The 17,730-nt window shown below is 28.5% G+C and overlaps 1 protein-coding gene across 10 annotated transcripts; it reads right to left on the bottom strand.

Annotated features, from left to right (window-relative positions):
• Positions 1-984: 984 nt before the first annotated feature.
• Positions 985-17,663, bottom strand: LOC145197582 (uncharacterized). 10 transcript variants are annotated; one of them, XR_016450080.1, is made up of 10 exons: positions 17,634-17,663; positions 15,692-15,919; positions 12,672-12,695; positions 12,451-12,495; positions 6,977-7,104; positions 6,674-6,791; positions 5,937-6,107; positions 5,675-5,811; positions 5,096-5,147; positions 985-1,410 (listed from the first exon to the last, which is right to left on the bottom strand). XR_016450080.1 is itself a non-coding variant. In XM_090079697.1 (10 exons), the coding sequence occupies exons 1-10, from the start codon at positions 17,646-17,648 to the stop codon at positions 1,058-1,060; spliced, it is 1,251 nt and encodes a 416-aa protein (XP_089935823.1). In that variant the 5' UTR covers positions 17,649-17,663; the 3' UTR covers positions 985-1,057. The 10 variants fall into 10 exon arrangements, 7 of the variants coding, with proteins under 7 accessions (XP_089935823.1, XP_089935824.1, XP_089935825.1 ...); XM_090079697.1 differs by having other exon boundaries at positions 5,675-5,791; XM_090079698.1 differs by lacking the exon at positions 17,634-17,663 and adding an exon at positions 17,073-17,213 and having other exon boundaries at positions 5,675-5,791.
• Between the last annotated feature and the right edge of the window lie 67 nt (positions 17,664-17,730).

Genomic DNA, 17,730 nt, shown 5'->3' with positions numbered 1-17,730 from the left:
AGTATAAGTTATTATTGCTGTTGGTTGTACTGTGACAGAGTGAAATAGGATTCGTCGTCTAAGATAAATGATTTTTTTAAATAAAGGAGCACATTTTTTTTGGGTTGTTGCTTTTTGTTTATCACTTCGCTTTGGAATCTTTTGCTTCTTCTTTTTTTGATGAGTGTCTTATTTTTCAACGCTTTGGATTTGTACGGTTGGATAAACTTGAATTATCGAGTTACTTAGCGTTGCGAGACTCTTTCTTTATGGTCAAACATGATTTTCAAAAGCCTATTCTTTTTGGTCATTAGTTTTGTAATATGACCACTTCTAACTGTTCTTTCGTGGCCAGATTTGTTATCAGCACGTCCTATTATCCTACAAATAGTACTCTTATGGATTTTCTCGTATTTGAAATGAACCGTGCGAACTTTATGCTTTCAGATTTGTTTATAACTTGTATATCCGCTTTCTAAGACACGCTTGTTTATTGATCATTTAATTCAATGATCAAAAATAATAAAAACATGCAATCCAGCTCGTTTAAACAAGAATTATTATTTTAAAGTTTTGTTGTATATTAACATATAAAAACACAGAACTTTTCATCAAGGTTAGGCTCATTTTTTACCTACATCCCAAAAAATATCCCAAAATCGTGTGAATAATACGGTGTTTTAATGCGGTGAACTAATACGGTGAAAAATCACCGTAAGAAAACACACTCTTTATGAGAAAAATTGTGTTTTTTACTGTAAAAAGATATACTCTTTACGAGAAAAGTTAGAGGTAACTAGAAACAACTAACATCATTATTGGATTCAGCATTTAAGACTCGCTGAAAACTGCTTTAACATTTCCTGCACCAAATTAAGTGAAGGCAATAAAGATTACAGCAATAAAAATTGCTGGCAGGATTTTAAAACAAAATTAAACAACTTATATAAAAGGATTTTATAAATCTTAAAAAATTAAGTTGTTGCAATAATACTTAAAACAAAATTTGTAATGAGGCAATATTAATATATTAACTAAGCCAATAATATTAACTAAGTTAAGGTACACAAAAGTCACATTAACCACAGGAAGCATCAAGAAAATTTGAATAATTTTCATCTTCCGAAAGATTAGTTTGTGTCAAAAAAGGACTCTGTGATTGACGCACGTCATCCTTAAAGTTCGAATCTGTTGGACTACGCAGCTCATGTTCAACATTAACAAGTAAAGATTCTTGGCTCGATCTTCTTGCTTCTCGTAAAGCATTTACAACTCGTGTTAATTCGTCATGTCTTTGCAAAGTTTCACTTGTTCGATTAAAAATTGGAAGAATTAGATTGTGAATAGAAAATGAGACTCGAAAAACATAATGCCCAACGATTCGGATAAAAGTACTCAGGAAGACACAAAGCCCTCCAATATATGCAAATGCTAAATGAATAATGAAATAAGGTTTGTTTAAAATGATATTAATTGGATAAGTTAGTTATCACAAAAAGTAATCATCATCATCATTTTATGTGTACTTTGAAACAGATTAACTTTAAATTTATATCATTTCAATAAAGGACTGTAAAAGCTTTATGATGGTTAAGCGTTCAATTTAATTGCCAAATTCAAATTTAATATTTAAGTTTTAAACTCTTTTTGAAAAGCAATGGAGGCTAATATGCGAAAAGGTTGGAGTTCTAAGAAGAGTATTAGTTTAAGACCTGCAGAAAGTTTGTAAAAGATTTCTAAAAAATTGATTCTCTTTAAAACACTTTTACAGCTTTGGTGGTTTTGCTGACATTCTATGCTACATCACTTCAAAAAAATACATTACACATGTACAGTAAGGGCCTGTTTATATGGACAAGGGCTAGCCCGATTGCCGAGCTAGCCCGGAAAACGAGCCACTTTTAAAATTGCGTTTTTATGAATTTTTGCCAAAAAAAAAAAAATGATGTCGAGATCAGCTTGGCTTTTTCTAACAGGGCTGGCCTCTTTATCGGTAAAATAATAACTTTAAAGATGGCGACTAGCGACAAAAAAAACACATTGCATTTTAACAATATGTTTAACTGGTATTACAACACAAATAATGCTTCTTAAAAGCCTAATTGTAGTATATAAGCTTCACAAATTTAAATTTGATAATTTTTTAAATATTATTCTTTTACGAAAACGATCACAATCACTTCAAAAGATGAAACAAGCAAGAGAGAGGTGCCTTAAAAGAAAAAATCGTAGTTGCTGGTTTAAAACTGACAGAACTGATTTATGGTGGCATAATATAATAACTGGTGTAGCTCCCATTGATGTATGGAAAACAAATTTTAGCCTTTCACAGTTTCTTTTCATGAATTTGGTTTCAGAGTTAAGCCCTTATTTATCTCCTGACCCTTTTTCGCCTAACTCTAGAGCTCTATCAGCAGATAAAAAAGTAGCTATTAGTTTATATTACTTAAAAGATACTGGATCTTTTGTAAATTATAAAAGCAAAACAACTAAAATTTTAAGTACACGGAAGTTGTCAGTTTTATTATTAAATTTATTATTTTACGCGGAAGCTTTCAAATTTAAAAAATGTAAGAGTTTATACGCATGCGTACAAATTTATATAAGAAATTAACCAGCCCGTTTGCCGAGATCTCGGCAAAAAACAATGAGATCTATCCGGGCTAGCTCGTTTATTCATATAAACGCAAAATAAAATTAAGTTAAAATATTGATGACGTCGATATCTCGGTAAACGGGCAGGCTCGGCAAACGAGCCAGCCCGCTTTCCATATAAACAGGCCCTAAGTCCAAAAATTATTAGCCCACCCTTGCATAACTACTTTATATTTGCTGTCATATAGGAATTATGGAAGGAAATTACTCAATGTTAGTATCATTGTAAGATCTATTGTCATTAGTATATATACAAGTTTCAGCTTTATTACATTTATTCTTGTTTTATTAACAAAACAGTACAAGTTTGTTCAAATATTATATACAAAAATTATTGACCCAGAGGAAAGAAAAAAATTTTTGCCCGTCGAAAACAGGTATTTCATCAAACCTAATATCGTGTTGGATAACCTTTCATTTTGATGCATTCTAGTAATCTATTTGGTACTGAATCGACAAGTTTCTGAAGAACAGACAATTTGACATTATTCCATTCTTTTTCAAGAGGTTTCCAAGTTCATGGATTCCCAAGCTTATGGATTCGGGTTGTGTTTCTTAATCCTCTTTTCAATCTCATCCTATAGATGCTCTATGGGATTGAGATCGGGCGAGAATGAAGGCCAAGCTGATGTTTAAATATTGTTTTGCTTGAACCAATCCTTAACTAGTATGCTTAGGATTATTGTTATGGATGAAGAAAAATTCTTGTCCAAAATTAAATTTTTGGATCGATGGTGACAAATGCTGCTGCTCTAGGGTATCACGATAATAAAATTAATCCCTTGTATGGTCCAAAATATGTAATTTGCCAATTCCATTTCGCGTGAAACAACCCCAAATGATAACAGAACCCCCACCATGCTTGACCGTAGCCAAAGTACAATGTGGATCAAATTCTTCCTTGGGTGTTCTCCGTACCATTACCTTCCCATCAGACCCGAAAAGATTAAATTTCGATTTATCGGACCAAATAAAGGTTTCCCAAAACATAATCGGCTTGTTCAAAATTGTTTTGGCATACTTCAGACGTTTACCTCGATTGACTTCATGAAGTCTGTTTCTAATGGTATTGGCGTGTAATGATATTGCTAATTCAGTCTCAACCACAATCTTCACGGTATTGGCAGATTAATGTCGATCAGACTTAACTTTACGTACTATCAATCGATCCAATGTTTCGGTTGTTATTCTTTTTCGACCGCGTCCGAATAAATTACCGACAGAATTTGTCTGTTAGTATTTCTTAATTATGTAACGTACTGTCCCTCGAGGAAGTATGGCCTTAGCAGCAAAATCCCGTTGAGAATCATCATTCTGATGGTGCTGAATTACTAAAGTTCGAAGATCATTACTATATTCTTTCTTTTTCGGCGCCATTTTATTTGATTGTCATCTAGTCAAGAAATCCACGAGTATTTATACTATGATTAGTGGTTCTTGATATAACATCGACAAATTTCTGTAACATTCTGAAAAAATCACGAAAGTTCTAAAACTTTTCAAAAGAATTTTTTTCTTTGCTTTCCTCTGAGCCAATAATTTTTGTATGTAATATTTGAACAAACTTCTACTGTTTTGTAAATAAAACAAAAACAAAAGTGATTGAAAAGCTGAAACTTGTATGTATGTATATATGTATGTATGTATGTATGTATGTATGTATGTATGTATGTATGTATGTATGTATGTATGTATGTATGTATGTATGTATGTATGTATGTATGTATGTATGTATGTATGTATGTATGTATGTATGTATGTATGTATGTATGTATGTGAATTTGAGGAATCTTTCAAGTAACCTAAAATACTATAATGTAAACAATACAGTGAAGATTGTACTTACTTTAATAAGTTTAAACATATTCAAGTGAACAAAACATGACATCATATAGAGATTCACAATGTAAAGCTTAAATCTTATAATAAACTTTGAATTTAAAAGCAATTTTCTTCTTAAAATTTTTATTTACAAGAAACTATCTTTTAAAAATACCTTTATTGTTTTATATATTCCTTATCATATTATTTACTTATTTGTAAGCAGTAATAATTAGTAGCATTTATTATCATTTTTACAGTTAACAACAAATGAAATACAGCCAGTTTCTAGCTCAGACTATTCCACAAAAGATTATAAATAGCTGCCCCTAGCTTTGAAACAAGAGCATCAAAGCCTGAACTTGCTATGGATTAATTTCTAATTACATGCAATTTTTTATAAGATTAGGCAATGATTAGGATTTAGCAAAACCACATAGAGTTATCATGATCGATTGGAACCACATGTTCCAATTGATGATAACTCTATGTTTAAAGAAATTAATTTCCCATTATCAGAAAAAAAAATTCAATTTGATTTCTACCAGAAACTCAATTTTTGAGGGCATTTAAATAAAACAACTAATTAATATGTTTGTTTGAAAACTTACCAATACTTCATAAAGTCAAAGAAACTTACTTGTAAGAAACTCTGCTGCACTCATATTGTAGTTAAATATACAGAAGGCTCCCTATACACAAAAACTATTGTTAAACTTCAAAACAACATTTAATATGTGTAAAAACATGCTGTGTGATTTATAGTAGGATTATCTTAACACTACATAAGATATTTTCTTCTGAAATAAAAAGATTTAGTAGGTCTTGTAAGAAAAGCACAAAGTTATAAAAAGGAATACCAGTAAAACATAACCTATCATGGATTACTTACTTAATATTTTTGTACTTTATTTTTATTATCTTTTAAAAGATTTTCTGACAAAACTTTTTTCCAGCATAATAAAAAATAAGAATAAAATTGGTCCATTCTTTTTTATTTTCATACTGCACAAACCTAACTTTGTGCTAAATCCAAAAATTACAAAAAAGAATATTTATTTTTATGAACTCCTAAGTTAAAAAAAGATTTTAATACATAAATTTGATTTAAATGTTACACAATTTACTGCACAACATTTTTGTAAACTGATAAAAACAAGCAACAAAAAATAGCCATACTATACAAGAACCGACAAAGATTTGGTGAAAAATTTGATACCTTTAAGGCAGATTTGGGATATGCCATATTACATGTGAATAAGTCAGTTCTTGTTAAATTGTTGTAACAGGTTTTAATCCCATCAAATGAACATGTATCACATAAATAGCATTGGACCTTGAGTTAAAAACTTCACACTATTTATTTCAAATACATTTAACAAAAGTTAAAAAAAGGTAGAAAGCCTAAGAAAATAAAACAAATAAATCCTTACATATATCACATAGATAATCACAGAGTTAAAGTAGCAGAAAACTTGTACCTGGTTGGTAATTTGGCATATCTGTTTTGTATCAATGTATGTTTTAAAACAAGCCCACGAAATGTACATTTTTGTAAACCACATTAACATTGAAGTAAACATTATGAAATAGATAGCAATAAAGTTAAACAAAACATGAACAGGACCCAGAGGACGAATAGGGATGGTGGACTAGGTAAAAAGATAAATTTAACAAAAAGTAAACATACAACATAAATACATGCAAACAAAATGGATAAATTAAATAAGAGATAACAGATAGCAGAACAGATAACAGATAACATAAAAAATACAAAAAAGTTTACATAAATTTAATACATATGATATTTAAGAGATAAACAAAAAGCTAACATCAATATATTTAAAAAAAAGATTTGAGGTTTTTCCACATTTTAAGTTAATTAAGATAAATGTCTTTTAAATTGTTTTAAACTGTTTCAATTCAACATTTCATTTATTTTAACCAAATTTAGCCACCTAATAAAAAAATAAGTTACAAAGAGTTAAGATTTATTTAAACTAATTTGAAGAATTTTTCTAATGTGATAAAGACTTATTTAGTGACAAAAGACCTTTTTCACAAAAGAAGTTTCATTTTAATCATCAATTTTGTTTTTTTATAGTTTAAAAACTTAATTTTTGCTTTAGCCAAATTTATTATATTTAAAGTAAATTAAAATGTAAAACGTTTAATACACACCAATCATAAAAATTTCTAATAAAAGATGGAAACTTACTTTGAATTTGAAAGGAAGTCTTTTCCTCTTCCAAACCATTACCATAAAAACACTTGTACCAACAAGTCCCATTACAGAGATTTGTAATTCCAGTCCCACCATTCGACTTGAGTAATATCTAAATTTATTAACAAAGATAAAAAAAGATTCTCTACATAATAATTGTGTATGCCACCATAATTGCAATAAAAATTACAGTAAAAAAGCAATTGCTTTATAAAAGTATTTTAATTCTTATTGAGAAAAAAAGATTTGTTGTAGAATCTTTTAGATAAAAAAAATTCTTCAAAAAAATAAATTTACTTCCATTCAAAAATATTGTGTGCTGAGATATTCACAAACCAAAATACAAACACTGCAAAAAACATAAGCAGTGTGAGCAGCCATGCTAATCCTTGAAACTTCAACCAAATACAAACACAAACATAACACTAAACATAATATAGTCAAATCACAACACTGTATATAAGAGACATAATAAATACGATTAATGCAGACTCATCAAAGAAACACATTTTCAAATTTTATTGAAAACATAATCATGCTAAAGTTTATAAACAAACTAAAAAATTCAAAAAAAAGATATTATTTCTAATTCCTCCACAATTTTTCATTACAGCACATTAGCATTTTAATGGATAGCCCCTAGATTTTAACATTGCTTAACAACAACCAGGTAGAGTCAACTAAGTTAATAAGAACATCTATGGGAATATTTGCCAAACAATCTGAAAGCAGCTGGAATAAATCATTTTTATTGATCTATTGCAAATTTCATTTGGGCTGAGCAATTATTTAATAATATTAATGGTTTCTTGCCAGGACAATGACCAAACAAATTATGCTGACACAGGCAACATTTTGTAGTATTTACGCTACACTTAACAACATAATGCTATTTAATTAGACTGCACTTCTGCGGGGATTTTGTTTTGATATTTTTACCAAAATTCTGTCTTGATGTTCTGTAGTTATCTTTAGCCTGCCTGGATAATATTTGTTTTCAAGTGTCTTTTGGTCTCTATATCTCTTAACTAGTATGCTAACTGTTGATTTAGCCACATCATAAAGCTCAGAAATTTGCTTATAAGGAATTTTCTTCTCTACAACATGTATTATTACATTTTTCCTTTTTCTTGACAATTCCTTTGACTTTCCCATTAATTTTTAAAATTCAATTCAAGTTAAATATTATCTCCAATAAAATAATTTTAATATAAATACAATTTTCTTAATGAAATTTTGATTTTTTTTAATGGCGCATGGAATTGTTTATAAACTTTTGCATGGTTATATTTACAATAAAATTTGAATTTCTCCATTCCATTACAAGTTATCAATTTTTTGAATAAATCATACAAGATAATCAAATTGTAGGAACAATTGCTAAAAACTTCAATGATTTTCATCTAATTTGCATTGATTCATTTAATAGTGGACAAAAAAATAAGAAATAAAAATATAAAACTTTCAAAATACACATCTTGTGGAACCACAAAGCACCTAATAGAAAGTGTTAATAGAAGATTTTCAGGACCTCCCTAAACTTAGATCATTTGATGGAAAAATTTTTTTAATGTTTACCACTTTCTGAAAAGATTCCAATGAGAATATGTTAGACAATCTTTAATTTGATTTAAATATACTTAATATTTTAGAACTTTTTTCCAACTGTTGGAGCAAACTCTAAGTAAAACTCCAAACACTAAGATAGAAAATCATATAAAAATATTTTTCTTCCTTGCTGCTCCAGGACAATTCCAAAGTACAATCTTAAGAAAAGAACTAAATTTGTATTTAAAACAATACCAAACATCAATCTATAATACAATGTTTATCAGCCAATAAGAAAAATATGTATATAATTGTTATCTCTAGCCAATTATAAGCTAAGTACACATTATAACAACATTAAGCTTTTTTGCTGTCTTAAGTTTGAGGACTGATTCAAGGTAATTTAGGGTTACTGTATTCAGTGAAGGAATCATTTTTTATGTTACTTTTTTATTCTACAGATGGATTGCTCTGGACAAAATTTTGTAAAAATCAAATAAAAATATGTCAGCACATGATTTTTCTCAAATAGTTTGCATGTGAAGTAATACACTATCTTGTATTTGACTATTACACTATCAGCATAGACAATCAGATAAAAGATCCCCAGTGATTATTTTCATTTTTTAGATTTATTTTTTGATTTTTACACAAGGAATTCAAATAGTCCTATCTGGACTTGATAGTCTCAAGAAATGTTTTGCTTAGCCAATTTATTCAAAAATTTTGCATTGTAAGTTATTGAATTTTGGAGCTAAACTGGAGGCTATTACCAAAACTCCCTGTGTAAAAATTTTTTGGTATACCATTATTTTATCTTAGGTCTACTGAAAAAATTGAATTCATGCCTTGTCCCTTTAATACTTGATCAAAATATGCACATAAAAATAAATTTTTCATTTTAACAAAAATAACAGCCAAGCTACTCCTCCACCCCTGGATTTTTATCATAATTTTTTTTTTTAATAAAAAAGAATTTAAATATTTCTGACATACATTTTAAAGAGACAAGGAAAAAAATTATTTTTGAGATATATGATAATTGTTAAATTTTCAATTACTTTTAAAACTTTAGGCAATTTAAAGATTTTACTAGACAAAGCTTTGAAAAGAAAAGAATGTATATATATCCTTAGGTTAGAAATTGCACAGCAAATGTTAAAAAAAAGCAGTAGAAACTGATGAAGATTTTAGTTCAAAAAGATTTTAGTTCACATGGTGAATAATGTAAGTTTGATACCTCTATGGAATTGGTTGAGATTTCACCAGTAAAATTGAAAAACTTGCCAAAACACAGGAAATCTGCAATCAAAATGCCTGCAGGAAAACAAAAGTTTAAGGATATTATAAAAAGAATTGCAAAAAAGGTTTTCATTACTATATAATATTGAAGAAGCTTCTTTAGCAACATAAAGAGCACCATACGGTATAATTATTAACACTTATTAACAATTTTATTATTAACAATTATTAACACTTGATTTTATGTATCTTCATGGACACATAAAAAGATAACAAATTACTTTAAAGTGTCTGAGTATCTTGTTGAAACTTCAGTAAAAGCTTAACAAGAGCAATGGATTCTATATTTATCAGAAAAAAAAACTTAGAAACCCAATAGGGTTTCTTTAAATTTTACCAGATATATCTTCTTTAAGCCTATTTTCTATAAACTTTTGCGTTAAATAATTTTTTAATACTTGAATACCAGTCACATTAGTGCAGCATACACTCAGCATTTTAAGGAAAACAAATAATTAAAGCTGTATAATCGTTATAATGTTTATTTCACCTTATTGCATCAATGAGAAATACTTTTTTGGTGATGTATGCATACACGTATGTGTATGCATACATCATCAATATGTATATATTGAATACCTGATGCATTTGTTGTAATGCACCACATAAGTTTCAGATTGCAAAACTTTGAAAAACTGACCTTGACATTAAGATAATCCTTTTTAAACGCAACATATATATTGTTAAGGTTGAGTAATAATAGACTTTTTTGAGCGTGCTGGTTTTAGAAAATATTAATCATAACAAAGGGTTTGTTTACAAAACTCAAGAAAATATAACTAGATATAACAAAGTAAATCTACCTGTTGTTTCATTTGTAAGGTACTTTTCCAATGGCTGTGCAGCACAATTTAAAAACTTTTAAAACTTTATCAACCTTTGTCATCATAGTAAAGATTTTGGATCTAAATTCTGTAAGAGTATTTTTTACTACTAGACATGGTAAATTCCCTGTGATGGTGGAAATGTTAAAAAGTTAGTCAAAATCAAGAAAGTCAAAAATAAATAACTAATGGGCAGATTTTTTAATATAATCCTTTTTAAAGCAAAGACAAATGGAATTTATTTTAAATTACTTTTAAAAGAGGAAACCAAACTCAAGCCCAATTAGAAAAAAAAAATTTAGATGGCAGAACAATATAGAACAGTCAAGAATGTGTCACGATTTTATTCCTATTAACTAAAAAACCAGCATTGATCAAATAACCAAGTATTCAATATCATTCCTACAAACAAAAATACAACAAAAAACAAAAATAAAACAAAATTAAATTACAAAATTTCATTAAACACTAAAAATAAGGATTATATTGCATATTTTTATAATGGATTTTGGTGGATAGGGATTGCTAAATATTTCTTTTGACCAAAAAGAGATGATAAGTGCGTTCAATTCCAAGTTATGCTTAATTTTTACTTCATCAATAAAATCAGGTCATTTCAATAATCATCATTATTTAAAAAATCTATGCCTAATTTTTACTTCATCAATAAAATCAGGCCATTTCAATAATCATAATTATTTAAAAAATCTTCATAATTTTATTTACATATTTTTTGTTAATTAGTTACCCCCCCCCCCTTCCTACCCCCGTCCCCCCATGATTATATACATCGTAAACCAGCTAATTTAAAAAATATTTTTAAAGAGATTTCAATGTCGTTTGTTATGAAATTTGTTTTAAAAATGCTGAAGAGATCTTATTTTTAAATGCATAATTTGATTAAGTGTTAAAGAGACAAAGCATGAATCTAGTTTTTTTCAGTAGACCTAAGATAAAGCAATAATAAAAAATTAAACTTTTTCCCTTTTGATTTTGGGTGTGAGCCTCCATTTTAGTTCCAAAAATCAATAATTTGCAAACAAATAATAATTTTGAATAAAAGTGGGTAAACAAGGCATTTTTTGGAACCATCAAGTCCTCTGAGAGTGCTATTTTTTACTTGAGGAAAAATCTAATATGGTTACAAATTTTGGGAAAACTGTTCAAACTGTTATCAAGATATTAAGTGTCAAAATTAGTTTGTTAGATCTTCACATTATCACTAAAATGCTGAATCAGCATAATTTTAACTAATAATATCCTTAGAACCTGTCTGTTTTTTCAGTTAAAGTTTTTGCATTTAGTAAAATTTAGGTAAAAATGAACCAATTCTAAGATTTAAATAAGGGTGACAAAAGTTTTTTAAGTATGATTTCATATGGAATAATCCTAATAGTATATGCAATCAATATGCTTTTTCAACTAAGAGCTACATATACCAAATTACTAAATAATTGGGTTTAAGGGAGAAAAGATGAATATTGTTCATTCCTAAACTGTATTTAATGTCTTGTTATTAATGACCTTAGTATTTCTGAGACCTAAAACTATGTGATATTGCATACATTGGGAATTATGGACAAAATTAAAAATTTTTAATTTTCAAAGTCATACTGATTAGCAATTAAATGAGGTAAAGTCTCAAAAAGAAAGGCATTTAATATTTTTTTGTTTACTTCATAACCTCAAAAAAAAAAATTAAGACCTTTAGAGTTTTTTTTTTTTTTTTACTTGTTTTTATAAACCAGAGCACATGAAAATGTTTCAAAGATTAACAAAGCCATACTCTTCAGTTATTATTGGTTTAAATGTCTTCATAGCAAAATCTTCAAACCTAGCTAATTGAACCTCTTTGAAAGCTCATTAAATTATAACCTTACATATTTGAAGTTTTATATCTTCTTAGTTTTAGATTGATTTTCATCTATTAAAGATTTCAGAAATATTTGAGGACTTAAACCTTGCATAAAATATTTACATTAATATAAATGAAAAGAAACCTTAAATACATTCACACATAAAACAAAAATTTCTAACAAAAACAAGAAAAGTGTTTGCATATATATTCCTTCTACTTTAAAAAAGTATAATCATTACCAAAATGATAGCCAACAACGGCAAATCTAGCAGCCTCAAGTTTGCCTAAAAAAATTATGGAAATTCAAAAGCATTAATCAGTTGTTTGTGATGACACATAATATTGGTAAAAGAACATATTTAAAAGATCAATCACTTTAAAAGGTCAATCACTTTATCAGAATAATATTTTTAATTTAGACAAAATAAATTTTTTTGTTTAAGTTAATCAAGAATCTTACAACTTGTGTCAATCTTGGATCATTCTAAAAGAAAAAATTTTAGGCAATTGTGAGAATGTTATTTTGCTTTCAATGAGCATATATGCTATTCTATCATTTGTGATTCTAAATTTATAAAAAGTTGTTCATCTAAATTAGTAATTTTTTTTATCTATTCAAAAATATCATCCTACAAATAGGGATAATATCCTTTTGAAATATATGCCTGATGCATCTTCCTGCTAAGCAATTCTGTCAAGATGAAGCTGTGTTGATTCTAAAACCCATAATGAGATGATTTAGATGCTACCTTAACACTTTATAGTTGTCACTCAAGAAAGCTATTCTAATAATTAAAGAAAGTTAATATGCCTTTGGATCAATTTTCTGCCTCTGATCTTGAAGATAAATTCTGTCTTTAAAAGGTACTTTCACATTTTAAGAGCAAGTACATGCAATATTTTTTTCTTAGCAATTAGCTTTATTACTTTTCTATTATTGGAAGGTAGGATATCCAGTGAGCAAGTACAAGCAGAAATATCAAAGAGCATATCCATATTTGAATCTAGACTTCATTTGGAACTTGGTCTGCCATGCTTGTGATTAATGTTTTTCACAAGAATGAAAAGATCCTTTACTTTTCTAGCAATAGATTTGTCAGTTATTAGAGGTAGATTAGGATTCACTGCAGCCCAAATTGGTTTTATAGTATTTTTAATTTCCTTAATTATATTTACAACATCTGCAGTTTGCTTTACATGAATAAGATAGTAGTACTACTGAATTACCTCTTTTTAAGAAGTTGGGTCCATGATTAACTATTCACATAGACTATCACCATACTTCCTTTGTTTTCATGTCATTAGCTTAGGTTTATGACTTTTTTGTGACATTCATTGCTGGTCATAGATCAATGAACATTAGTTCAAAACTCATGAAAAAGACCTCCTTGTTGATTTCCTTGTTGAAAAAGTTCATGCATAAACCAAAAATTTGATTTTACCACCTGTATGGATAAATAATTAAAAAATTTTGTGATTGAAATTTTTTATTTCTAAATTTTGTAAACAGAGAAAACTTATTTAGTTTTAAAGCATTTATAGTTTATTGTTACAATGCAACACACTAAATTACAAATAAGTATGAGATTAGCTTAAAAAACAAAAAAGAATGTGAAGTATTTAGTCCAATTAAAGCATAGTATAAAATTCTTATGCTTTGTTAGGCAAAATAAATTTAAACTGAACATTCTCTTTCTTTTTACAGACGTCAAAAATTTCTTGAAGATACTTGATTGCCCATTCCGTGCACTGATTTGGGTATTTCCAGTCTTGATGATTCCTGACTCCAAAACTTTTTCAAAAATTTTAACGCTTTCTTATGAACCTGTTAACTGCTACATAGCTTCCAGATTGTACATTTATTCAGTAAACCAATGGCCTGATCATGCATAAGAAATGAATTAACAAAACTTAGTAGTGAGCCTCTTCTCTCTGGTAGAAGTATGAATTCCATCTTGCATTAATTAGGTTTGCTATTTTCTGAAACTTCATTTTATGAAATACTCCAGATTTTTCAAAAAACCAGAAAACTCGAGTTAAATGAAATAAAAATTTCATATCCTTAGACCATCCTGCTGTTTTAGTAATCACTTTTTTACCATTCTTGAAATGCATTCTGAGCTTTTTGTAATTGTTTACAAGATCCAGAATAAAAGAATATTTAATGAGTAAAAAAAATATTTAATGATTGGTGACGTGTTGTTTCCTCCAAGTTCCTTATTCATTGTTATACAAAGAATTTGGTCAAGGATATGGTGTTGACAACCAATAAACTGTGGTTTTTCCTGGTTTTTATTTAAAAAATTTTTTTTTAACTAAGTAACAATCCCATTCCTTCTTCTGGTATTCAAATTTGTAGTGTTCGCTATAGTCAACTTTATACTCTTACATAAATTATATTCATCGAGCTTTTATGCCTTTGCCAACACTATCTACTTTTCCATCTAGTAGATCTAGTGTTTGTAATTTAACTTCTCTTTGTTCATACTTCAACAATAATACTTGATATTTTTGATGTGAATATGGTGAAGTTTGGTGGAGATATACCCTTACACAGTAACTGTTCATATCCTGAGAGCATAGATCATCAGAGAGGAAATCCACCAATATTGACTTTTATTAGGCATTTTCAGCAGAATATTCCACCCTGGATTTTCTAAAGACTGAAAGATCACATCTAGTTCACATATTCACTGAATGGCATTCTAAAGAGCTTGGAATCACCCACAGTACTTAGCTGCACATAAAAAGGTCTTCCAATTCTTCTAAGTAAGTTCCAATTAGTACAGGAACTAAAGCTGATGGATTGTCAAGCACAGTTTAGCTAAACTATTGTCTTCTTTAAAAGAAGTCCAAAAAGGATGGCAATTTTATCATTAAACTGATGGTGGGAGATGAACTCAGTTTCCTCTAAAACTGCTTTTTTGCGAATAGACAAAATACAACATTTTGGGGAACTAAAAATCCTAGAAACATTCAGCAAAGAGTGGACTCTCTTAAAGTCATGATTTGGTGCAGAATAACATCAGAAAGAGCAATTGGTCTATACTTCTTTATGGATTATAATGAGATTACAGTTACAATTAATGGCAAAAAAAATATGGCCTAATGTTAAGAAAATCTGTAATGTTGTTACTGCTGTTGAAAATACATCTGGAATATGGTGGCAGCAAGATGGGCCAAGATCTTGCTGATAAGGCAATTTTTTAGAAAGATAGTTTCCAGTAAAGTGGATTTTCATTCACCATCACATTCTCCTGATCTACCCTGAACTATTGCTGAGCTGAAGGATTATAATGATAACTAAAAAATGTGATTAAATTTGATGACATTTTTTGTTGCTGTATGTATATAGATTACTACCTGCTGTAAAATTATATAATTTTACAGCAGGTAGTAATCTCTAAATGTTAATGAAAAGTTATATAATTTTACAGGTTTTGTTTTTAAGTGTATTAGATCAAATTTATTTATATATACCTCAAAGATCCCTTCAGGTAATTTAACTTTTAATAATTCATCTCCATAAGCATCAAAGAATGGGGGATTTTCTACAAACTCTTTAATGCCAGCTACTAAGAAGCTCAATACTACAAGGCAATGAACAGCCTGCATACTTTTTAAGATATAAAATTTTCCTCTTGTAACTCCACAATAACTGCATAAGTAACAATTGGATTCATTAGAGAACACATGCATCTTTTCAAGCTAAAAAGTTAAATCAGAAAGTTGCTTTCTTTTTAAAGTATTCATATTTATATATAAAAAAAAAAGTGCAGATAGCAGAACATTAGTCAATTATCAGCATGGCAGCTGAGACAAACCCCATAAGTAGGCTTTTCTGAGTTCAGAAGAGGCCAGGGCCATTTTGAAATTTGAGCCTATAACTTTAAAATTTTTAGCCTATAATTTACCAACTTGATGATTTTATATTGCATTTTTAAATCAAAAATAGTATATCACCTGTAATAAAATGTACAATTAACATAAAATCTTTTATCTTTGATAAATCATCTATATATTTGATTAATGTTTGACCAAATCTTTCAGAAAGTTAAAATCATAACTTGTTATAGAAACAGCTAACAGAGCAGTGGAGTAGCAAACCAAGGCCTAACATAAATATCCCTATATCCCTATATACACATACATACATACATACATACATACATACATACATACATACATACATACATACATACATACATACATACATACATACATACATACATACATACATACATACATACATACATACATCGTAGAGGCTTAAAAAGGTTTGAAAATAAATATTAAAGTCAAAGACTTTGACTCAAAGTATATAATTTGAACTAGGAAATTGCTTGTTTTTTTTTAAATACGTTTTTGTTTATCATGCTTTTTATTTGTTTACATTTTAATATTTAATTATTTTATCAATCATATTGTAAATACTTACTTATTACATCATTAACTATGTAAGAATATTTTAAGTTTTATTCTTTACCTCTATAACTGTTTTCTTTATGTTTATGTACATTTTATTATATATATATATATATATATATATATATATATATATATATATATATATATATATATATATATATATATATATATATATATATATATATATATATATACTTAGGTCGTTAGGAAAGTTCGTAGAACTTCATCTATAAAGATACAATGAGACAGGAAATAATTAAATATTTATATATCATTTTAAACTGCGTTTAATTATGAACATTTTAAGTACTTGTTGAAGTATTTTGAATGTTTATTAAAAAAGTTATTTAAATTTTACTATATACGTTTTCAAGAAAAAATTTAAAAATGGATAAATTTGAATATCGAGCATATATTAAAACCCGTGCTCTACTTGGAGTTTCAGCACAATCCATAACCGATGAGTTGGTTTTAGTTCATGGTGACCAAGCTCCAAAATATAGTACAGTTGCCAAGTGGGCTACTTTATTTAAAGATGGTAGAGAGAGTCTCGAAGATGATCCTCGCTCAGGGCACCCTCAAACCACGTATACAGCTGAGAATATTGAACGTGTGCGAGCCATTATTGAAGAAAATCCTCATGCAACACATGATATAATTGAAGCCCTGACATCGATTAATCGCTTTACAATCAACGAAATCATTCACAACGCACTTAAAAAAAGAAAATTAACATCACGTTGGATACCCCACGAGTTAACCGATCAAAATCGCAAGAATAGAGTTGAGGCATGTAAGGAAAATTTAGCTCTTTTCAGAAACGGTCCATGGAGACTATGTGATATTATTACAGGGGATGAGTCGTGGTTTTATTTGAGACAAGTTGGACACAATTGTGTCCAGCCGGCACAAGACGTATCCAATACGTATTCTATTCGTCTTATATTCGTATTATAAAGATAATACAAATTGTATACGTTTTAAATACGTATACCTGTATACTACACATGAGCTAAATAAATTGTTTGAGCTGTACTTTCAATACAAGGTACTTTCAATAAGAGGTTTTCAGTTTCCGCGTCGTAAAGCCA

This window comes from Hydra viridissima, unplaced genomic scaffold (assembly GCF_058129835.1).
Source record: "Hydra viridissima isolate aposymbiotic clone 2 unplaced genomic scaffold, HvirCarnegie_v1 scaffold_2, whole genome shotgun sequence".
Taxonomy (NCBI): Eukaryota; Metazoa; Cnidaria; class Hydrozoa; order Anthoathecata; family Hydridae; genus Hydra; species Hydra viridissima.
This window is presented reverse-complemented; position numbering and strand designations above follow the sequence as displayed.

Excerpts from the sequence above, each read along its gene's own strand:
- LOC145197582 (XM_090079697.1), bottom strand. Across the intron at positions 7,105-12,450 it reads CGTTGTTGGCTATCATTTTG|TGTTATGTTTGTGTTTGTAT; the intron begins GTAATGATTATA and ends TATTATGTTTAG. Across the intron at positions 6,108-6,673 it reads GACTTCCTTTCAAATTCAAA|TCCACCATCCCTATTCGTCC; the intron begins GTAAGTTTCCAT and ends CTTTTTACCTAG.